The 24,452-nt window shown below is 41.9% G+C and overlaps 2 protein-coding genes across 7 annotated transcripts in view; one reads left to right on the plus strand and one right to left on the minus strand.

The window, feature by feature from the left end:
- Positions 1-24,452, plus strand: part of LOC130361225 (serine/threonine-protein kinase SBK1-like) — a 613,716-nt gene that overhangs the window by 287,786 nt on the left and 301,478 nt on the right. The gene's annotated exons all lie outside the window — the stretch shown is intronic.
- Positions 1-24,452, minus strand: part of LOC130361228 (cytochrome P450 2K6-like) — a 91,652-nt gene that overhangs the window by 6,066 nt on the left and 61,134 nt on the right. Inside the window, exons 6-11 of the mRNA XM_056563979.1 lie at positions 15,487-15,649; positions 13,481-13,630; positions 9,046-9,206; positions 6,464-6,640; positions 5,182-5,323; positions 1,956-2,140 (exon numbers count right to left, since the gene is read on the minus strand). Of these exons, the coding sequence (XP_056419954.1) occupies positions 1,956-2,140; positions 5,182-5,323; positions 6,464-6,640; positions 9,046-9,206; positions 13,481-13,630; positions 15,487-15,649 (978 nt within the window). The remainder of the gene's footprint in view (positions 1-1,955; positions 2,141-5,181; positions 5,324-6,463; positions 6,641-9,045; positions 9,207-13,480; positions 13,631-15,486; positions 15,650-24,452) is intronic.

The raw sequence follows: 24,452 nt of genomic DNA on the forward strand, positions 1-24,452 counted from the left end.
CAGTGAGTGAAGGCAAATATAGTAGAAGTCCATTGCTACAAAGAATATCTTTCATGCCAGTGCATTAAAGGGGTACTCCATTGCCCCAGCGTTTGGAACATTTTGTTTCAAACAATGGGTTCGGGCTGCGGGTATCGTGATGTCACAGCCATGCCCCTCATGACGCCATGCCCCCCTCAATGTAAGTCTATGGGAGGGGGCGTGGCAGCCGCCACGCCCCCTCCCATAGACTTGCATTGAGGGGCATGGTGAGACATCACGAAGGTAATGGCGTCACGACTCCGCAGCTCGCACCCAGAGTTCGAAACAAAATGTTCAGAATGCTGGGGCAGTGGAGTACCCCTTTAAATAGACTACCCATTGATTTTAAGGGTCAGCATGTAATGCTTCATTTCTCCAGTAGTGGGCACTGTGGGGAAATGAAACGCTTGCTGCTGGGTTCGACTATAAATTAAAGATGATCACTAAAGTCTAAGTAACTTATTTCCAGGGAACCTTATTGTAAAAAAAAAAAAAAGAAAAGTGAATGCATGTGACCGAGACAGTAACATTATGTAAGTCTATTGAACCATCTTGGTCACATAGACACAGAGCGTGGATAGAAGAGTGTGGTGTTTAAAACCTGCCCAATCACTATGAGCTGTGAGAAGTGGGTGCTAATAACTAAATGTGCATGGGCATGCTGTCCAATAAAGTACTCTTGTAAAGTGCAAGTGGGTTCAAGTGGGTAATTAACTGGCTCAGTGATAGGAAACAGAGGGTGGTTATTAATGGTACTTATTCTGGTTGGGTGACTGTTACTAGTGGGGTACCACAGGGGTCAGTCTTGGATCCTGTTCTATGTAATATATTTATTAATGACCTTGTAGAGGAGTTGAATAGTAAAGTAACAATCTTTGCAGATGATACTAAACTCTGTAAAGCGTTAAACACTATAGAGGACAGTGCACTGTTAAAAATGGATCTGGATAGGTTGGAGGTTTGGGCTGGGAAGTGGCAGATGAGGTTCAACACTGATAAATGTAAGGTAATGCACATGGGGAGGAACAATCCGGGCTGGGATTATGTATTAAATGGGAGAACACTTGGGACGACTGACGTGGAAAAGGACTTGGGAGTCTTAGTTTATAGTACTAGTGACCAGTGTCGGACAGCTGCTGCCAAGGCAAATAATATCATGGGGTGCATCAATAGGGGCATAGATGTCCACGACAAGGAAATAATTCTACCACTGTACAAATCACTAGTCAGACCACACATAGAATACTGTGTACAAATCACTAGTCAGACCACACATAGAATACTGTGTACAGTACTGGTCAGACCACACATAGAATACTGTGTACAGTACTGGGCACCAGTGTACAAGAAAAATATAGTGGATCTGGAGAGGGTTCAAAGACGGGCAACCAGAGTAATACAGGGAATGGGAGGACTACAGTACCCAGAAAGATTATCAGAATTGTGGTTATTTAGTTTGGAAAAAAGAAGGCTTAGGGGCGACCTAATAACTATGTATAAATATATCAGGGGGCCGTACAGAGATCTCTCCCATGATCTATTTATACCCAGGACTGTATCTATAACAAGGGGGCACCCTCTGCGTTTAGAGGAAAGAAGGTTTCTACACCAGCACAGACGGGGATTCTTTACTGTAAGAGCAGTGAGACTGTGGAATTCTCTGCCTGAGGAGGTGGTCATGGGGAACTCTGTTATAGAGTTCAAAAGGGGTCTGGATGCATTTTCGGAGAATAACAACATTGCTGATTATGTATAATAGATTTATAGGGACAGAACGTTGATCCAGGGATTTATTCTGATGCCATATTTGGAGTCAGGAAGGAATTGTTACCTCTAGTATGAGGGTTTTTTGCCTTCATCTGGATCAACTCAGTAGGGACTCATTAGGGTTATATTCATGAACTATGTTACTATGTTACTCTTTTTCATATTACCTTTGGGATCAAATAGCCTTTAAATGTGAGGTCTTTGATTGTTGCATGAGGAAGATTCACAGGTACAATATCACCAAATCTTTGGATTTCATGGATTACGGCGTCAGTATACGGCATTTGTTTTCTATGTTCTGTTTGTGGTTGAGCCGTTCCAATAACATTTTCAATCTCATTTTGAACTTTTTCTGTTGATTAAAAAAGAGATACAGTAGATATTGAATAATATTGTAGACTCCAACCCAACTTGTAATAACATTAAGAAATGGCTTCCCGATAAAACCATAGATATTTTGGGGTACCTGTGGCTGTAATACCCATCATGGTACCACAAAAGAAAGATATTACAAAAGTATTTACTTTTACTGTATATGCATCATAGTTATAAACCGTGTAAAAATATTTCACCTCTATGTCATAGGGATGACATGGACTTTTCATTCTTGTTATTAAGACTCCTTATCAATTATATCTTTGTTCTCTTTTGACTGCCTATTATCTGAGCAGGGCCCTTGCCACAGATATAGTACATACACTATATAATAAAACGTGGTATAATATAGTTGGATAAAATTATGATATGATACATACACAGAGAATGCCACCTAGTTTTGTGCCAATTTATAGGGTACCCGTCAAATCCAACAACATTTTTTTTTTATATATCACTCAGTACCTAACCTTTATTTATTTTTATGACACTTTTAATTTAGCTCACTAGTCTTAAAGGGAGGGGGCGTGTCCTCACTGTGCAGGTCTCCGCCCCCTCCCTCAGTATGCTGTCTGATCACATCTCCCCTAGCATTAGCAAAACTACAACTCCCAACTTGTCCTCACTGACAGTAGCGGGACACAAGCTGACAGTGGGAGGATTTTTCCTCCAGCTATGAGCCCTGCGCTCACAGCTGTCAATCAAGGAAGTGTGTCCATGACGTAGGTGATGATGCATGGACACAGCAGAACTAGTATGTGTCCAAGCAGGCAGGGGGAGCAGTTGTTTGATTGGCTTTTTCAGTATGAAATACTGAAAATTTTGTAATGAAAGCAATTGCAAAACCTATTTGTTATACATGCTTTACAACATATCAAAAGTTTTTGTATCTGACAGTGCCAATTTAAATGTCCAGTGTAATGTGCATGTATAGGTTTTTAAAATCTTTTTAAATCCGTAAGTTGGGATACACAGTGTGAATCAAGATGTGAGCGTTGCAGGTATGGCACGGGTATTCGCCTGCAAGTTAGATGAATACTGCGATGTGAAGATGATATCGCTGGGACTTGCAGTCTTCATGGATGGTTGCAGTGAGATACCGACTCAGCACGGACGTGCGTCTGGCTCAGTAGGTGAGAAGATTCCGGCAGTAGGGGTGATGTGCTCTCCTTAGCAGCGGCGTCCTCATGTAGTGATCTGTATTTTGGGCACGTATCACACCACAGTGGTCCCCAAAAAGGGGGACTGCAGCGCTTGCGAAAGTCAAAGTAAAACCAATGTGGTTGGTTATTGCACTTGCAGTCAATGAAATAGATGGTGGTATACTGGAAAACAGGTGGAAATAGAGATACAGGTGAGGCTCGATGTTTTTTTTTTTTTTTTGGGGGGGGTCCTATATCAATGGCTGTATGCAACTGTATACAGATTAAGGGTGAATTAACACGTACAGTATCCTGCGCAGATTTGATGCACAGGATTTAAACTACTATGCTGCAGGGTTTAAAGAAGTATTCTGGGATAGTTGTTTATTTGACTATCCTACAGGGGCTGTAAAGTTACTGTAGTTTACAGAGTCTGTACCTGTGTGTGATGGTGATCTCGCACTTCTTCTGTGATTTTTGCCCCAATATTTACTTATAACAGCATACAAAATGAATATTGTCACATGTTTTCCCAGGTTGCAGTGGGGCCCGAGACATTACATCACTATTCAGGTGATCAGAGGGAGCCTGTCTTTGTTTCAATGGGTGGAGCGACGACTGGGTGGGAGGTAGATAATTCTGCAGTGAACTTTAGTTTTGCAACAGCTAGAGGCACCCTGGTTAGAAAACACTGGTCTATTGCATGAAAAGGATCACAGATGTGTTTCAATGGGTGAGGTTGCTGATATGTTGGAGGAAGAAAAGTGACCTCACACTTACAAACAAGGAATTATGGGACTTGTACTGGAATGGACTCAAACGGGTAATAGCCAGTTCACAAAAAGCTAGCCACAGTGTTATGGTAATCTCACAAAAAAGCCATTTAGCCCCAAGCCAAGCACAGATCCTTCCTATGCATGTCCATTACTGTCTGCCAGGTATGTACTAAAATCCCCTTATGGTGGATAACCCTTTTTATATAAAAAAAAAAATACTGAACACAGCTTTAAATCTGCAGCTTCAAATTCTGTGCACCAAATATGCTCAGGATACTGTATGTATGTATAATCACTTAAACTGAAAGACGGTGAGACTTCTGACAACTCCATATACTCCTTGCTTTGGCTTCCTGAGATATGCAAAGCAGAAAAGAAGGGGCACAGTGCACACATTATTATAGTGATCAGAGTTGGTCTTAGCACCTCGACCCCCAAAGATGCTAACTCTTGAAATGTCACTGAGAAAGAAGCATTACTTGATAACAGGAGAAAGAAGCATTTCTTGTCCAATAAGATATATTACAAAGTTTCTATATTTTATATGCACTTTTAATCTATGAAGTTTGTTGAAATGACACAGTGTCTATTTAAGTTAAAATATATATATATATATATATATATATATATATATATATATATATATATATATGTATATATATATATGTATACTGTCCATAAATATTAATTCCACAAATTTTGTGTTTCACCCAATAGTTGCATTTGAACAATATTATAGGTCTTTGCCCCAATAAAATTGCGTTTTCTGTATTACATTGGGGTATATATTCGCAACCTGTCAAAAAGGAATGCCGACATGTGCAGCAATGTGTTCCTAATGGGATTTTTCACTGTTTTCTTGCATTAATAAAAAACAGGGTTTACCTCATTGTTCCCCATGATTGATCAGCTCTTTCTATGGGGAGATCTATCTCTCTATGGGGATATTACAGGGGATGAGATGCAGATTGCCTAATGGGCTGCCGCCTTATGAGAAAAAACACACCAAAAAGAAAGAAAAAACAAACCATATAGCATTCATTTATAGGTTTAGACTCAAGGGAAAACATTTCTTTGTTAAGAATCTGATATTTCCTTACTTTGTACTTCAGGATATTTAATCATTAATAGTAGTCCCCATCGCAGGGTGGTTGAGGTGGTCTCCATTCCAGCAGCAAACAGGTCCATCATCAATATGCACAGGTTTTTGTTGTGAAAATATAATTCAGATTCAGACTTTCCCTTAATAAAATAATTATTGAGGTTATTGATAAAAGATACAGATCAATGTTATACGATAATATTATTATAAGGATGCTAAAAAGCTGTAGCCTTCTACTTTCTAGAAGATCATTCATGGCCGTCATCAGTGCCACTCAATCCTCCTTTTGAAACCCTTAAATAATGCCTATTTGTACCCCTAAAGAAACCAGGGCACAGTAGAAACATGTCGGGTCATGTATATAGATCGGGCTACTTACAGAGTGATATTCTCCTTAGCCGATAAGTGATTAAAGAATGCACATTGAATCCTAGCTGCTATCAATAGCCGACACTCACCATCACTGACTAGCATTGGAGATTGTGAAGACGCTGGGCTTTTAACCCACTAGATGCTGCAGTCAACAGTGATTGTAATATCTAGGTGAATAATTGACCACTGGCAATCCTGTTAGGGTTCTGTTCGGCACCTCCTTGACACATTGTTGGATGTCATGCTGTCATGGCAGTATTGGTACTATTACTGTACTAGTAAATCACAGATCTGCCAGTACATTGCAATACAATCGTTTTACAGTGTACTGTAAAAGCAATGAAAAGTGTATACATTTTGAAATAAGCAAATAATTCAGTGATATAGCAGATCAGTTAACCAATCTGCAATTTCTAATTCCCCTAAAAGTGTTTAAACCCTAAAAATATTGAGCATGACCCTAGTACTAGTAATACAAACAGGGAAGAAGATCCAACTTTACAAGAAAGTAGTCCCAAAATATAAAAAATATTTATTCAAAGCATACAGGATACAAGAAAGTAAGCAATTCTAATAAAACAACTGACGTGTTTTGGATAACAGGTCCTTAGTCATAGTGACTATTGTGACCATGACTAAGAACATGTTGTCTGAAACAAGTCAGTCATTTTCTTAGAATTGTTTCCCTTTCTTTTATCCTGTATGCTTTAAATAAATATTTTTTTATATTTTAGGACTACTTTCTTGTGAAGCTGAATCTGCTTTCCTTCTCCGAAGTGCAGTAAACTGCAATTGCCTGCAGGTGCAGTGAGCTGAGGAGTTTTCCTTGTATGGACTTGTAGTATCAGTAATTGTTTTTACAATGAAAGGAGGTGAGTATGGCCCTTATACAACAATGAAACATGTACCTCTTGTTGTTTAGCCAGGAAAGCGTCAATGAAGCTCCTCTGATTGTTGACATCTAATTCTCCTCTCTGCTCCACAAATGTGGCCATCATAAAGTCCCCCATCTCTTTGTAATTTTTTGCCACTTTTCTATGGCTCCCAGGTAGCCAGCCGACCAGATTGGGATAACTGTTATACAGCTTAATGGAAAAACATTAGTATTTTAGTATAATCTGACAATAAAATCTAAGAAAACCTAATAAATCAATCAAATATAAATTTTACTGAACACAATATAATAAATCCAGCTATTGTAATTATATAAGGCTTTGTTTATGTTGGGTAAAAGAAGGTCCCATCTATTTCACAAGTTTAGAACATACTAAGAAAGATTGCAATTTGCCCCCCCCCCCCCCCCCCCTCACTCCTAAAAGTCTAATATAGTGGAATAGGAGGTGCTAGACTAGGTATCACTTTTACACTTAGAGACCCAAACTTTAAAGGGGAACTCCGCCCCTTGACATCTTATCCCCTATCCATAGGGGATAAGATGTCTGATCGCGGAGGTCCCGCAGCTGGGCATCTCTGTGCAGCACCCAGAGTTTATTCAGAACGCAAAGTGTGTGGGTCACGATGTCATGGCCACCTTTCCGTGACATCACTCCATGCCCCCTCAATGCAAGTCTATGGGAGGGGGCATGGCAGCCACCACGCCCCCTCCCATAGACTTGCATTGAGGGGGCATGACGTGACGCCACGAGGAGCGTGGTCATGGGGCAGCGGAGTATCCCTTTAACAGCCAAGAGAACAAGTTCAAATGTAGCACTCACCCTTTTCTTGAGTCCTAGAAGCTTTATTTGGAAGACTGCATTACTGTACACAGATCCACATCATGAATAGAGAACAGAGAAACACCTCCCCCACCCCGACCCCAGGGGAGCAGTGACGGCTCCGTTTCGCGGGTTTACCTCTTGGTCACGCCTATGCTGTTGTGAACTTGGCACCAGGAAAAATAACCACAAGTTGCCATGGGAAACAAAACACCTGAGGATTCACAAGGTGAGGGGTGGTACACTGTATTCAGTGATGTACCTGGGCTTAATAGCCTCCTATAGGATGAACAACAATGAGTATACAAGTATACAAAATGAGTATACAAAAAACAAATAATACTAAAAGTAGCAAAATAATATAAAATCATTAGGGATGGAAGGAAAAAACGGCAAAACAGGCAAAAGGTAAAAAATTAGACAAAGATACTCAGTTCATTTCTTTCATTCAGGTCGATCGGGCCCGTGGCTTGTAACTTTGAGATCCACTGTGCCTCTTTTCTGGAGGAGGTTTCTTTATGCCTTTGGTCCCGAAGCATCAGAGGACCTCTGGCGAGCCTCCATGTGATTAGCTTACATGCATTGTCACTCTTGGGACACCTTTTCCTAATCTAGTGAGCCGGATATGTTCTCTCAACCTTTTGAAGAGCGGTCTGATCGTTGAGCCAAAATAATAGAAACCGCAGGGACAGGTAAGACAGTACACAACATTTGGTGTATGTCATGTGATTAAATCTTTCACGATGATGTCCTCACTTCCAATATGATAGTTTTTGCCAGTACTATTGTACTTACAATGGGTACATCTGCCACATTTGTAATTTCCCTCAGGAAGGGTCTTGTTAAGCAGGGGTCTTTTTTTAGCAAGTGATGGTGACTTGACTTTACTGTGCACTAATGTGTTTTTATTTGTTGTATTGCGCCTGTATGAAATTAAAGGTTTATTAATGGCAACAGTGTTTAGAACGGGATCGGTGCCAGTGGCGGAATATCGCTTTCCAAATTTCTGACGCCAGGCTGCTATATTTGAAAGAAAAAGTAAAACACCTCTTCCTGGATTTTTTATTCAGAGCATTTATGGACACTTGTCTTGTTTTCTCAAGAGCAGTCTGTAAAATGTCTTCTGGGTAGCCTCTCCTCTTCAAATGATGGCATAATTCATCTGACTGAGTTTAAAAGTCAGACGAGTTGCTGTTTACTTTTTTCAAACAGAGGTGCTGGCTGTAGGGAATTGCCTCTTTTGTGTAAGGCGGATGGAATTAATCGTAGTGGAGGTATAGCAGGGGGGTAGACTGTTTCCTATAAGTACCCCTTTAACTCCTGTTCCGCTAGTTTTTGAATCTTCTGTTCTATATTGCGTGTGCTGGTTAGTTGTATCCCGTCTTTGCTGTTACACACCTCGAAGAAATCCTATAGGAGGCTATTAAGCCCAGGTAAGTCACTGAATACAGCGTACCGCCCCTCTCCTTGTGAATCCTCAGGTGTTTTGTTTCCCATGGCAACTGTGGTTATTTTACCTGGTGTCGTGTGTACAGCGGCATCGGCGTGACCAAGCGGTAAACCCGTGAAACGGAGCCTGCTCGCAAGGGGCCATTTCTCTGTTGTGGATCTGTGTACAGTAATGCAGTCTTCTAAATAAAGCTTCTACTACTCAAGAAAAGGTGCTACGTTTGAACTTGTTCTCTTGGCAGCATATATACTTTATATACTCTGCTCCATATTTTGGAGTAGCCCTTTAAAGCTACAAATCTCATATCTTCTTTGAAGAACCTTACCCTGACCATACCACTTTCCAGCATCCTGATATTTTCATTGAGTAAACTCATGAGCTTCAGTACTATTGGGTCATCATATTCAAACCTATGATCCAGCAGTATGGATACGATTATGTTGGCTACAGCCGTATTTATGACAGTTTGGTTATCGAAGGGTTTTCCTAGAAATAAAATAAAATTGTGATCAAATTTTGGCTTTCGTGCTGCCACCCACATTGTGACTACCTCGAGATAGCAATTACTCAGAAATAGATAAACTCCTTGTTGCCTTATTAAAAGGATACTCCAGAGAACTAAAAACATAGCGGGAGTCCCGCCGCTGCGGACCCCCGTGATCTTGCACACGGCACCCCGTTTGTAATCAGTCCCCGGAGCGTGTTCGCTCCGGGTCTGATTACCCGCGATTACAGGGTGGGTGACATGTGACGTCACGCCTTCGCCCCCGTGTGATGTCATGCTCCGCCCCTCAATGCAAGTCTATGGGAGGGGGCGTGACAGCTATCACGCCCCCTCCCGTAGGCTTGCATTGAGGTGCGTAGTGTGGCGTCACACGGGCGCGGAGGTGTGACGTCCCACGCCGCCCGCCCTGTAGTCGCAGGTAATCAGACCCGGAGCTCCGGGGACTGATTGCAAATGGGGTGCCGCGTCCAAGATCACAGTGGTCCCCAGCGGCGGGACTCCCGCGATCAGGCATCTTATCCCCTATCCTTTGGATGGGGGATAAGATGTCTAAGCATCGGAGTACCCCTTTAACCTATTCAATTGTCTAAATGTATCATTCATTAGCTATATAGAGCAGTTTCTCCTTTTTGGTTGTCACTTGCATGCAGGAAGTGAGGGAATGACATCATCCAGCCATTCACTTTGTCTCTGTCCATATCCCATTCTGAAAGCAGCCCCCACCTTCCTAAGAGACACGGACCATTTGGTTTCTGCCCTGCACTGATGAATCATACTCTCTTTAGTGCTGAGAACTGGAAGGTGTGTGCAACCTTAGCCAATCAGACACTGACTCTCTCTGCTGCTCAGAGCGGAGGGAGGAAGGACTGCTCTCAGAGAGTGAGCTGGCTGGCAAAGTAGAGATGCAATAATTGCTGGGAGATGTAGGCAAAAGGAGGGAAGGATGGCAAAGAATATGAAGCAGCCAGAGAAGACAACAGGGGTCACAGGAGTCATGCATATTAGTTTGGAACATGTTCAGGTAGTTTGGTGGCTTTTGACATATACAGTATATTTCCCTAGAGTACCCTTTTTGTCATTTAGGTTAAAACACATGTTGTGCACACAAATCCATAGAGACATAGAAACCAACACGTTTCAAACTTCACATAGTTCTTGAAGTTTTGCATGATTTTAAAACCCTTTTACAAACAATAAGTTTTAACCCCTTAAGCACTCAGGGTTTTTTCTGTTTTTGCACTTTCATTTTTTACTCCTCACCTTTTAAAAATCATAACCCTTTTAATTTTGCACCTACAGACTCATATGATGGCTTTTTTTTTTTGCGCCACCAATTCTACTTTGTAATGACATCAGTTATTTTACCCAAAATTCTACAGTGAAACAAAAAAAAAAAAAAACCATTGTGCGACAAAAAACAAAACAAAACATTTTGTAATTTTGGGGGCTTCCGTTTCTACGCAGTGCCATTTTCGGTAAAAATGAAAAGGGTGCACATCTAATATATTGCAATAAATATTATATTTTATTCAGTATAAACAAAACACGTAATTAAAACCACTTAAAAAAAGGGGGCCTAAAACAACACATTGACCACCCCCCCAGACAAGGACACCCGGGTGGTATCAACTATTAGTGTGCTCTCTCAAGACTCACAGCCCCTATAAAGGTATACAATAATTTGAAGAAAATATATAACTAGCAGCTATAGAATCATATGTAGATACATGCCTAGGTTTAAAGGGCAAATTCCAGAACAAAGTAAACATATACATACACATAGCAATGTAAAAATAGCATCTTTCAAGTTTACAAATATATACAAGAATTACACAGTCAAGGGGTCACGTGCCTCTGAGGAAGTCACTGATAGTGATGGAACGCGTGAGGACCTGTGTTTTTTGGGGGGAAACCCGTTCATGATGACAGCGTGATGTATTTAAAACATCTCTCTCGTGTCAATGTGGTGTTTTAGGCCCCCCTTTTTAAGTGGTTTTAATTGTGTTTTTTTATACTGAATAAAATACAATATTTATTGCAATATATTAGGTGTGCACCCTTTTCTGGTCTTGCTTTTTTCTTGATTTGTTTTCATATGTTGCAATAAGACATTGGAAGTACCCGTATACATATTTTCAGGTTGAGCCTGCTATTTTTTGGTGTAAATTTTCGGTAAAAATGACACCTTCTCTTTATTCTGTAGGTCCATATGATTAAAATGATACCCTACTTATAAAGGTTTGATTTTGCCATACTTCTGGAAAAAAATATCATATGCACGAAAATGAATATGTTTAAAAATGTCCTGCTCTGACCCCTATAACTTTTTTATTTTACTGCATATAGGGATTTGTTAGGGCTTATTTTATGCGCCGTTATCTGAAGTTTTTATTGGTTCGATTTTTGTTTTGATCGGACTCTATGATTGCTTTTTTTCCCCATATTTTTATGGTATAAAAAGTGACCAAAAATACGCTATTTTTGCCATTGGAATTTCTTTAAGTGTACGCCATTGTATGTGCGGTTTAATTAACTATATATTTTTATATACCACATATGTTTATGTTTATTTTTATTTACATATTTTTTTATTTATTAGGGAAGGGGTTAAAGGAGTTGTCCAGTGCTGCAAAACGTATCCCCTATCCTAAGGATAGGGGATAAGTTTCAGATCGCGGGCAATCCAACCACTGGGGATAAGTTTTTCACATTGGACTACTCCTTTAAATCACATTTATTAACTATTTGTTTTTGTTTTTTTTGCAATGTTTTAGCCCTCATAGGGGACTATAACATGCAGTACATTGATTGCAGACACTGTTGTCAGACCGAAAAGAACAACTCAACTTCAGCAGCTGATAGGTACTGATAGGATTATTATAATTTTTTTTTTTAATAGACGTAATTTACAAATCTTTTCAACTTTCTGGAACCAGTTGATATGGAAAAGAAAGTTTTTTTTATACCAAAGTACCCCTTTAAATGTGTCCTTTTTTGTTAATATCGATACAGATTTCTATGCACAAGATGCTATAACTTAGAAGGATTTCATTTATTTGTTGTGGGATTTTGCTTCTACTGCTCATTCTGTGTCTTTGTATTCTGAGAAATAGACTTTTTTTTCTTTACTTTTTTATGGCTTGATTTTATTTATAAATTTTTTTTGCACTTGAGTTGTAGTATTTATTGATACCACTTTGGGGTATCTAAAACTGAAATTTAGAATATTGATTTGTTGTTTTTTTTTTTTTTTTTGCCTTCTGTGAGGGTATAAAAATTGGGCATGCAAGTAATATTTATTTGCTTTCTTTTCAGGCTCTGTTCTTTGTGGTAAAAGAAAATTCATTTTTATTCTATGGGGCACTGAGACTGGTAATGGTCCAAAAAACATATTTTTTTCCATTTATTCTAAATGAATCATTTATTCTGGGGATTTTTTCCCCCTGTTATAAGGATCACTGGCGGTTCCAATGGTCAAACCTGCACTGAACATCTTGTTCTCTTCTATCCATTGGACAGGGGATCCCAACTTGAGAAACTTAAAGGGGTATTCCGCCCCTAGACATCTTATCCCCTATCCAAAGGACAGGGGATAAGATGTCAGATCGCCGCGGTCCCGCTGCTGGGGAGCCCTGGGATCCCCGCTGCGGCACCGCGCTATCATTACAGCACAGAGCGAGATCGCTCTGTGCGTAATGACGGGCGATACGAGGGACGGAGAAGCGTGACGTCATGGCTCCGCCCCTCGTGACATCATGGCCCGTCCCCTTAATGCAAGTCTATGGGAGGGGGCGGCGCCACGATGTAACGATGCTCCGGGCCTTGTACCGCCCATCATTACGTGCACAGCGAACTCGCTCTGTGCTGTAATGAGAGCACGGTGCCGCGGCGGGGATCCCAGGGCTCCCCAGCAGCGGGACCGCGGCGATCTGACATCTTATCCCCTATCCTTTGGATAGGGGATAAGATGTCTAGGGGCGGAATACCCGTTTAAAAGGGAATACCCTTTAGCGGATGAACTGACGGCAATCAGAAGAGTGAGCTTCCTGCTTCAGCCGTGTCGCTCTGTGTATCCGTCCATTGACACATCCGCAAAGTGAAATACGCTTTTCGCGTGACCCTGCCGTTAAAGAGATATTTACTTCTCAATGTACCAATGGTAGCTAAACTAACCAGCACCGCTACCTTTAAGGATATTAGCTTTTGTAGTCAATATTTTCTTTCCTTTCTTCCTTAGATGGTGGTATGACCTCACCTTCATAAGATCTTATTGCCTGGATCAAATGTTCACATTCCTCTGCGATCTTATTTTCTGTGGTCTTTTTTCCCATCCCAAAATCTCTTAATGTGGATAGCGTAAATTTTCTCATCGCTTTCCAGTTATCTCCATGAGAAAAGAGAACACCTGAATAAAGTAAGAACACTCAAGATCAGCATTCGAGGACCAATTCAGTCTTTAAAGACATCATATAGCAGGTATACTGAAGACAATCCTATCTTCAAAACTTCTCTCATGCTGCACCAATACCCTACAATGGTCAACCTTAATCTCAAGACAATATGGCTGGGTTCATACTTTGGTCAGTACACCAGAAGTAGAAGTGACACAGAGAAATACTATAACAGAAATATTTGCATTTTTTTCTTCGTTTTGAAACCGCTCAGTTTTAAGAAGAAATACTGATCAAAATGAACTCCAAAGGGCTTGAAATGAGCAGTTCATTGGATGAAACCCACCAATATTTTGTACGATGGGGCTAAAATTTCTCCAAGACAATGTCCAGGACTGATCAACACAATTACTAGAAATGTTCAGATGCAGTTATTGCTTTGCAAAGGGGTCATACTTAAAGGGGTTCTCCAGTGCTTAGACATCTTATCCCCTATCCAAAGGATAGGGGATAAGATGCCTGATCGCGGGAGTCCCGCAGCTGGGGACCCCCATGATCTTGCACGCGGCACCCCGTTTGTAATCAGTCCCCGGAGCGTGTTCGCTCCGGGTCTGATTACCGACAACCACAGGGCCAGCGGCGTGTGACTTCACGCCTCCACCCCCGTGTGACGTCACGCTCCGTCCCTCAATGCAAGCCTACGGGAGGGGGCGTGATAGCTGCCACGCCCCCTACCATAGGCTTGCATTGAGGGGCGGAGCGTGATGTCACATGGGGGCGGAGGCATGACGTCACACGCTGCCGGCCCTGTGGTCACCGGTAATCAGACCCGGAGCGAACACGCTCCGGGGAATGATTACAAACGGTGTGCCGCGTGCAAAATCCTTTGGATAGGGGATAAGATGTCTAAGCACCGGAGTACCCCTTTAAAGCAAAGGCTCACATACATACTGTATTGAATTATTCTCAATAGATACATAACCAAGTATAATATTTTTGGACTTCTGAAAATATGATGTCGTTTTATTCAGAAATATAGAGCATTCTTTTTATGCTATATCTGTAAAGCCTTATTTTCTTTTACACAGTTACACTGTTAACAGCTGGCAATGTATAATAAAGCAACTTACTAATATGATGTTATTAGCTATAGTGCAAAGATCGTCCATATCAGCTATGCTCTCTCCCTTGTAAGCTGTGATGTCCCATCACAGGCTCTAAATGCAGAGAGCTGCTGTCCCTTCTCTGTCCTCCCCTTCTGTCGGCACAGGATGAGACCAGTGATGTGTAGGGGGAGTTGCTATTACAGCGCATTAGATTTATGACTCCTTAGATAAAACAGCAGAGAGGCCGTTCTGATGGAAACTACTCTGAGAAAGGTTTCCTGCTACCTTATCTAATGAGTCATAAATTTAATGAACAGAAATATCAGCTCCCCCATCCCCTTTATATCTTTGGTCCATCTTGTGCTGACAGGAAGGGGGTGGGGGAGAGGTATGGGAGCTCTCTGCATTCGGAGCCTGTGACGTGATAGCACAGCTTACAAGAGAAAGAGAGAGAGACAACCATAATAAATACCTCTGCACTATGGCTAATAATATTATATTGGTTAGTTGGTTTATTATACTTTTTGACACAAAACACAGGTTGTTTTTTTCACTGGACATCCCTTTTAACCTCATCATTGACTCTTGTGTACACCACTGTGCAGTATAACTTCTGGTTCCACACTCATTTAAAAAGGGACATGTTTGCCCCTTATAACCAACCAAAACATCTAATGTTTAAAAAAAAAAATACAAAAAAGTGACAAGTTGATAACATTAAAAAGTGATGGGTTGATAACCAACTAAAGAAAAGAAATACTAACCATATCCAGCAGAAGTTATATTGAATATTGGTGATTTTGGCCTTCCAGAAATTTCCTCACCGTAATTCATCAGAGCATCTTTCACTGTCTCATAACCACACAGGATAACAAACTTCTCCTGTCCTATCTGGAGACTGAAAATTGTGCCATACTTCTTTGATATCTAAAAGTCAAAAACAAACTGCATGAAAAAAAGATAAAACTTGTATATCTCATAAATGATCTACTAGTAAAAGCTGATCTTATTTTATACTAACCATACACATTTTGGTAAGGAGCCAATGGTGGACATTAGAGTTGAGCTGGCTTTTCAAAAGTTTGGTTTGCTGAGTTCTCAGAATTTTTTTTATAAAGTTTGGTTTGAAGCAAATAAATTAACTGTGAAACAGCAATGCAATAACCCTTAAAATAAGTGTATAACACCCCAAAGAGCTCTAAAGCACTGTATAAAACTGCTAGGAATTTATTCAAGTAGTTTTAAAAGGGTTTTTTAGTCTATGTTAATGTCAGAATTACAATGACATGTGTATCCTATGGTAACTAATAGGTTGTTTAAAAAATGACTGCACTAGCAGATTTTGTAGGCTTTTTAACAATAAAATACCGATTCATGAAGTATCCCTGGTTGTTGCCTGCCGGTGTTCAAATGCACATTGAGGTATCGGAAGACACAATGGCCCTCATTTACAAAGACTGGAGTGTCGGTTAGGTTTTTTTTTCAGTGTACTCGTGTTTTTTTTCCTTGTGATTTACTAATCTGTCGCATGTGTCGTTTTTTTTTTTTTCGTGTCGCACGATATTAAATTCTGTTGCACGGGAATAAAAAGTGTTGCACTGGAAAAATAAGAATTAAACCAAATAAATGAAGTAAAGTTACTCTGCACAAGGATGTAACTTTACATTCATGATTGTTAATGGGTTAACAACCCAAAAGTTTTTAAAAATATATATATATTAAAAAATATATATATACAGTATTTTTCGCCCTATAGGACGCACCGGCGTATAAGACGCACCCAATTTGTAGGTGCAAAATAAAAAAAAATAAAGATTTTTAACCCAATAGTGGTCTTCAACCTGTGGACCTCCAGATGTTGCAAAACCACAACTCCCAGCATGCCCGGACAGCTGTTGGCTGTCCGGGCATGCTGGGAGTTGTAGTTTTGCAACATCTGGAGGTCCGCAGATGGAAGACCACTGCATAGGAGGTAATACTCACGTGTCCCCGCCGCTCCGGACCCGTCACCGCCGTCCTGGATGTTGCTCTATCGCTGTCGCCGTGTCCCCGTCGCTCCGGAACGTCTCTGCTGCCGGCCGGGTATCATCGCTCTCCGTCGCCGCCATCACGTCGTTACGCATGTCGACGCACGTACGCGACAACGTGATGACGAGGAAGGAGAGCGCCGTCCATACAGGGGATCCCTGAATGGAGAAGACACCGAGGAGGCAGGTAAGGTCCCTCCCGGTGTCCTGTAAGCACTAACCCGGCTATTCAGTCGGGCTGTTCGGGACCACCGCGGTGAAAACGCGGCGGTCCCGAACAGCCTGACTGAACAGCCGGGTTAGTGTCACTTTCCCTTCAGATGCGGCTGTCAGCTTTGATCGCCGCGTCTAAAGGGTTAATACAGGGCATCACCGCGATCGGTGATGTCCTATATTAGCCGCGGGTCTTGGCCGTTGATGGCCGCAGGGACCGCCACGATAGGGGTGTATTCGCCGTAGAAAAAGAAAAAGAAGAAGAAAAAGTGCGTCTTATACGGCAAAAAATATGGTATATAAATTTAAAAAATCTATTACATAATTTAATCATAAAAGCGTTGAGGGGTTAAAAATGCTTTTAACGTATAAAACAAGTAATTTAATCATGAACCACAATGGTCAGCTGTCCCTTCCTCAAAAACACTCAATTTTTCCATTTTCACTTGACCCCTGGGCTGTCGGTTTTTCAGAGTTGAGAAATCACACTTTTTTCAGAGTGATTTCACAATTACTCCGAGTGATTTTTCCATTTTGTCGGGTTAACGCCCATTTTTGAGTAAACCACGCCCATTTTGTAGGTTAAATTAAACTCTCCGAGTATTTTTGAAAATGTAGGTTGTGCGCCTAAATTTTGGGCGCAGATTTGGTCGCACGCGGGATGCGACCAAATTTTGGGTGCAGTAACAGAGAAAAACCATCGGTTCTCCTTTAGTAAATGAGGGCCAATGGCTTTTTCCAAGCCTTAAATTATTATCCCTTTTTGGGAATAGCAACAAGTTTTGAGTCTGACAAGTGAAGGTGCAATGGATTTTTCCAAACTGTCCAAATATTATCCTTTTTGGGAGTTGAAACAGAATTCATGCACACAATATGCTTGTCAGTGTCAGCAGACAGTAGTGGTAGCTGTAGCCAGTGGACAACAGGCAGTGGTGGACTAGTTGTAGCTATAGCCAGTGTTGGCAGGCAGTGGTGGACTAGTGATTGGTAGCTAAAAAAAAAAAAGTTAAAAAAAAATAATTTTATGGAATCACAACGGACTGAATTTATCAAGTGCGACTTTTGTGCGACAAGTCGCATCTGCCCAAAATACGCTGAAATGTCAGACCATGTTAGAGCAGGTCTAAATGCAGTTTAAGCTGTAGACCCTGAAGTCTGAGCACAGAATTTATCAAGGGCTGCGAGACCTTTGATAAATTAGGAGCACAATAGACAGGAGACTACCACATACGCTGGTCTGTAAGCATTCCCAGAATAGACTAGATTAGTAAATGTCCCCCTATGTCCTTATGTAGAGCCATAGTTCCTAATCCGAGCATATCTGGCCACAACTATATAAACTGGCCGCAGTGATGTCTCACTTTGGCCAGTGATTGGCTGAGCAGCAGTATAACCCTTTTGGTGACAATGGGTCCAAGTGTCATGCTTTTTAACAGGAAAAGGATTGACAGAGGCACTGTGGCAGCGCTGGGGGTAATTCAAGGTTATTTTGTAATAATGTAAAACAGCCAGCTTAAATGTTTTTGGCTTCCCTACCTTCTCTGACATCAAGCAGGCTGAAGGAGGCAGGGTAGCCCTCATTCCGAAAATAAAATATTAATTTAATTACCTCAAAAAATCCTATGTGGGGCTTTCTTAGATTGAGCAGGTTCATATTCCCAATGATCGGTAAGGGTTTAGGCCCTGGAGGAAAATTTCGGTACTTGTTATTTTTCTTTCTGTTGAAAACATTGACTAAAAATAAGAAGACAACGACAGACAGTAGAATCAAGACCAGGTCCATGGTAAAACCTAGGAAAGGGAAAAAAGACTTGTGTGAGAAAACAGGTTAAAGGGGTACTCCACCCCAAGACATCTTATCCCCTATGCCAGCGGCCAGACACCCCGAGATCAGACATCTTTTTTCCTATCCTTTGGATTAACCAAATATACCAAACAAGTCATGATAAAAATTATTTTCATAAATTGATACACAATCATTAATCACCACAGAAACCCTGCAATCTCCGGGACCCCGGCTTTCTCAGTGAGGAGCATGTGTTGTCTACCAGTAGACAGCACATGCTCTATTCATTTCTATTGAAGCACCAACGATTCCCGAGTGCTGTACTCGGGTCTTTTCAGCACTTTCATAGAAATGAATGAAGTGCATGCCGTTCCGGAGATTTGGGGGGGGGGGGGGGTGGGACCCCCTGGGATCAGCTACTTATCCCCTATCCTGTGGATAATTAATTCTGGCAGGCAAAGATTTCAAAGCAGTTGCACCAATCTATTGTTCGGAGAAGTCTGGCCAGAAGTAGTCTTCATGGTAGAATTTAATCCAAAAAGCCATAACCTTCGACATAAAAGCAAGGCTGAGTGCCTTAACTATGCACAAAAACATAGGAGCTGGGGTAAATCTCAATGCTGGGTAATACTGGCAGATATGTATCCATCATCCAATACCATGAGGGAGTTGAGTTGTAGTTCTCCAGGCTTGAAGAATTCTTCTAAAAAGTTTGGTTTGTGGCCACTAAATACTAAGCAAACCTGAAATACAATAACATTTAAAACTCATGTAAAGCACTGCCTAAAGAGCTCAAAAACCCTGTAAAACACTACTAGGATCATTCAAGTAGTTTTTAAGTAGTTTTAAGGCAAGGTGACTGTCAACGTTATGGGGACATGGTAACCCATGGCAACAAACAGCTTGTTTAAAACACACTACACTAGCAAATTTTGTATGCTATTTAACACTGAAATACAGTAAGATAACGTATCCTTTTTTTTGTTGGCAAATGCTTGCAGATGTTAAAATGCACAAGGAGGTATCGGAAGATGCAATGGCTTTTTCCAAGCATTCCAAAAATGATTTTTTAAGAGTTGTAACAGGATTGGTGTCTCAAAATAGTGAAGAAGAAATAGCTTATGTAAACATTGAAAAGTTGAAAAACATTATCTCTTTTTTTGGGATCGTGGCAGGTTGTGTATGTGTAGACCAGGCTGGTAGTACATCCATCTAGTGACCATTCATGTCAAGTTGGAATACTAGATGCAAAACTTTGTCATTAATTACTCCAATGTGAAAATGCTGCTGCTCCTGCCTATTGCACGAGTTGTGCTGGCACAGGGAGTGGAGGATTCACACAGCAGGGAGGGAAGACTGGACCCCTGTTTGGAAGGTGTTTGCTAGCGGAAAGCCATGGCAAGCGGGCTGTGTAGCTTGTTCCTATAAAAATTAAATTTAGCCTCCTTCTCGGAAGATGAAAAAATTATACTAAGGGTTTAAGAGTGTGGCCATCCAGTACTCATCTCTTTCCTTCATGTGCACAATACGGTGGTAAACTAGTGGTAGCTGTAGCCAGGCCTTGTGATGTTACTTCATGTGGTTAAGTAGAGTCCTAAATTCCTAAACTCCGTCCTTGGTCATTCCTTACTTTCTGTTTGCAGAGTTGCAACAGGATTGGTGTTTTAACATCTTAAGGACGTAGGGCGTACCTGTACCTACGTCTGGCTGGTCCCGGTGTTTAAAACGGGTCACAACGTGACCCCGCATCACACCGTGACCCCGCATCACACCGGGTCGGTCCCGGCTGCTATTCATAGCCGGGACCCTGGGCTAACAGCGCACGGCACAGATCATTGTGCCATGCACTATTAACCCTTCAGACGCGGCGATCAAAGTTGACCGTCGCGTCTGAAAGTGAAAGTAAACGCTTCCTGGCAGCTCATTCGGCTGATCAGGACATTGCGATAAAATTGCGAAGTCCCGATTCGCTAGGACGCGAGTGGAGGTCCCCTTACCTGTCTCTGCCGCGTCCGATCGGGGTTTGATTGCTCCAAGCCTGAGCTACAGTTTGAATCACACTCTTTTCCCATAAAAAAAACTGTGTAAATAAAAATAAACATATAGGGTATCGCTGCGTGTGTAAATGTCCAAAATATACAAATATATTGTTATTTAAATTGCACGGTCAATGGCGTACACACAAAAAAATTCCAAAGTCCAAAATAGCGTATTTTTGGTCACTTTTTATATCATGAAAAAATGAATAAAAAGCGAATAAAAAGTCCAATCAATACAAAAATGGTACCGATAAAATCTTCAGAACACGGCACAAAAAATTAGTCATCATACCGGCCCGTACACAGAAAAATAAAAAGTTATAGGGGTTAGATGAGAATTTTAAACATATACATTTTCCTGCATGTAGTTATGATTTTTTTCCGAAGTACGACAAAATCAAACCTACATAAGTAGGGTATCATTTTAACCATATGGACCTACAGAATAAAGATAAGGTGTTATTTTTACCGAAAAATGCACTGCGCAGAAACGGAAGCCCTTAAAAGTTACAAAATGAAATTTTTTCTTCAATTTTGTTGCACAATTAATTTTTCACGTTTTTCCGTGGATTTTTGGGTAAATGACTAATGTCACTGCAAAGTAGAATTGGTGGCGCAAAAAAATAAGCCATCATATGGAATTTTATGTGCAAAATTGAAAGCATTATGGTTTTTAGAAGGTGATGAGGAAAAAATGAAAATGCAAAAACGGAAAAACCCTGTGTCCTTAAGGGGTTAAAATAGTGAAGAAGAAATAGATTTAGTAAATACTGAAAAGTTATAAAAGTTATCAAAAAATCTCCCTTTTTGGAAGTTGCAACAGGGTTGGTGTCTTAAAGTGTCAGGAGGAAGAGTCTGATGATATTATGGGGAGTCAGTTTTCAGTGGATCATCTACTGTTACATTGCCCGGTGGAAATGTTCCATCATCTCTGTCTTTGCTTTCCCCCACTAGTGCTAAGCAGAAAGATAGCATTAGCCACAAGAAGGAGTTGTGCAAGGACAGTCCACCTTTGTATGTTGCTGAGGTGGTGGAAGCAGTGGGCGAGTATAGCACTAATGGGACTGGTGGTGGTAGCAGATGTGGTGAGTTTGTCAGGCACCATGGAGGATATGCTGAGGGGCAGCAAGGAGCCCAAGATCAGACATCAGAAGTTCATACTGAGAGGAGCGGTGGGGATGATGAGGAGGAGTTTGAGAATGTCAGAAAGCCTGTTGGTCTGATCAGCTCAGGAGCAAGTGACTGCAATGCTCCTGCATCTGCAGGCTTGAGAAAAAAGCCTTACAGCGAGGGGAATAGTCGGGTTGTGGTTTACCTATCTCTTTACGGTATCCTGCTGTGTGGAAATTCTTTACTATCTTAGCCAGATGCAGGAAACCAGGCACAATGCCTTATCTGCAGAGCGAGTTTAGGAATTAGGCCCTACGTAAGCACATGGAGCAGCATCACAAGGCCTGGCTAGTATCACTAGTCCACCACTGCTTGCTTTTGCCAGCCACTACCAAATACCACCAGTCCACCACCTGCTGCTACTACCAGCCAGGCCTTCACACACACAACCCATGAGCCACAAAAAAGGGAACATTTTTTCAGCTTTTCATACAAAAGCTATTTCTTCTTCATTATTTTTGAACACCAATCCTGTTGCAAATCCCAAGAAAAGAACTTTTGGAATGGTTGGAAAACTCCATTGCGTCTTTACTTGCCATACTGTTGCAACTCCCAAAAAGGAAGATTTTTTTTTTCAATTTTTCAGTGTGTACAAAAGGGATTTATTGGGTTACTGCATGTCACCATAACTTTAACATTAACTTAGCCTTAAAGGGGTACTCCCGTGGAAAACTTTTTTTTATAATCAACTAGTGCCAGAAAGTTAAACAGATTTGTAAATTACTTCTATTAAAAAATCTTAATCCTTCCAGTACTATTTTGGGGCTGTATACTACAGAGGAAATGCTTTTCCTTTTGAAGTCTCTTCAACACCCCAGTGCTCTCTGCTGTCAATTTTAGGAACTGTACAGAGCAGAAGAAAATCCCCATAGCAAACATATGCTGCTCTGAACAGTTCCTAAACTTGACAGCAGAGGTCAGCAGAGAGCACTGTGATCGTGACAGAAGAGAAATCTAAAAAGAAAAGCATTTCCGCTGTAGTATACAGCCCCTAAAAAGTACTGGAAGGATTAAGATTTTTTAATAGAAGTAATTTACAAATCTGTTTAACTTTCTGGCACCAGTTGATAAAAAAAAAAAAGTTTTACATCGAAGTACCCCTTTAACCCCTTAAGGACCACGGACGTATGAGTATGTCCCTGCGCCCTGGGTCTTAAGGACCAGTGACATACTCATACGTCCCAGAGAATTTCACATCCTGCCGGGCGGGTTGCGAAACCTGACGCCTGCTGAAATCATTCAGCAGGCATTCCAGGCAAACGCCGAGGGGGGTCCCGGGATCCCCACATGTCGACGATCGCCGCAGATCGTCCGCTAAATCGCGTGGGCGATCTGCGGTGATTCAGGTCATTCGGGTCAGTGACGACCCGATGACCTGGAAAGAAATGGTGATCGGCGGTGTACAATACACCGCCAATCACCTACCGTTGCTGGGGAGCGGTGACAATACTGTCACCGCCCCAGCAACGCTGCTATTGGCCGGCGATCGTCCAGCCAATAGCAGAGCGGCAGAGGAGGGGTGAGCTCCTTCCCACTGCTGTACCCGCTCTCTGGGTTCAGTCAGCGGGTGCCACAGTGAGGAGAAGCCGTGAATCCCCCCTCGGAGCCCCCTCAGGAGCCGTTACAATAGGGAGAGCAGTGTATAGGGACAGGTAGGAGTAATAAAGTTACAAAAGTGAAAAAAAGTAAAAAAAAAGAAGAAAAAAAAAAAAGTACCCCCCCCCCCCGACCTCCTAATAGGTCCACAAGGGTCCTATTAGGGTCTGATCCCTGACCCCGGGTCCTATTAGGGGTTCAGGGAGCTGCGTGTGCCACCCCCTTTTTTTTTTGCCCGCAGCATTTTTTTGGTTTTTTTTTTTAACCCCCCCCCCTGACCCCCTAATAGGTCCCCAGGGTCCTGCGTGTGCCACCCTTTTTTTTTTGGCTGCAGCGTTTTCCCCCACCCAATTAGCACACACCGTTATATAAAGTAGTACACCAAGCACCACATACACACTTCCCCCCCCCCCCCCCCCCGCTCACACACTCTTCCCCCCCCCCTGCCACCATAGAAAAAAGGCGATGGCCTTTTTCGGCAGCGGAGGCTTACGCTTTTTTAGCCTCCGACTCCGAATCTGCCAGTGAGGACGATGAAGATCCTACATTTTTGTGTTCTTCATCGCCCTCTTCATCATCTAGCAGTGATGATGAGTCCCCTGTACGGCGGCGGACACGCCGCCAGGTGAGGCCACGCACCCCCCATGAGAGTGACCCAGTGGCCGACACTAGTACGAGTGGCATTGCCGCTCGTAATAGGAGTCCGACCCCCCAGACAAGTGCACCGGAGCCCCCTTCCGATGACCCTGTCTGGAGCCCCCCCAGAGGATTATCAGCCACGGATTCCTGAGTTTGTTGGCGACTCAGGAATCCGGATTGACCATGCTGGCTTCACTGATCTGAACTTTTTAAAGTTTTTTTCCAGTGACAGCCTGGTCAATCTAATGGTGGAGAAAACA

The sequence above is a fragment of the Hyla sarda genome, chromosome 3, assembly GCF_029499605.1.
Source record: "Hyla sarda isolate aHylSar1 chromosome 3, aHylSar1.hap1, whole genome shotgun sequence".
NCBI classification, from domain to species: Eukaryota; Metazoa; Chordata; class Amphibia; order Anura; family Hylidae; genus Hyla; species Hyla sarda.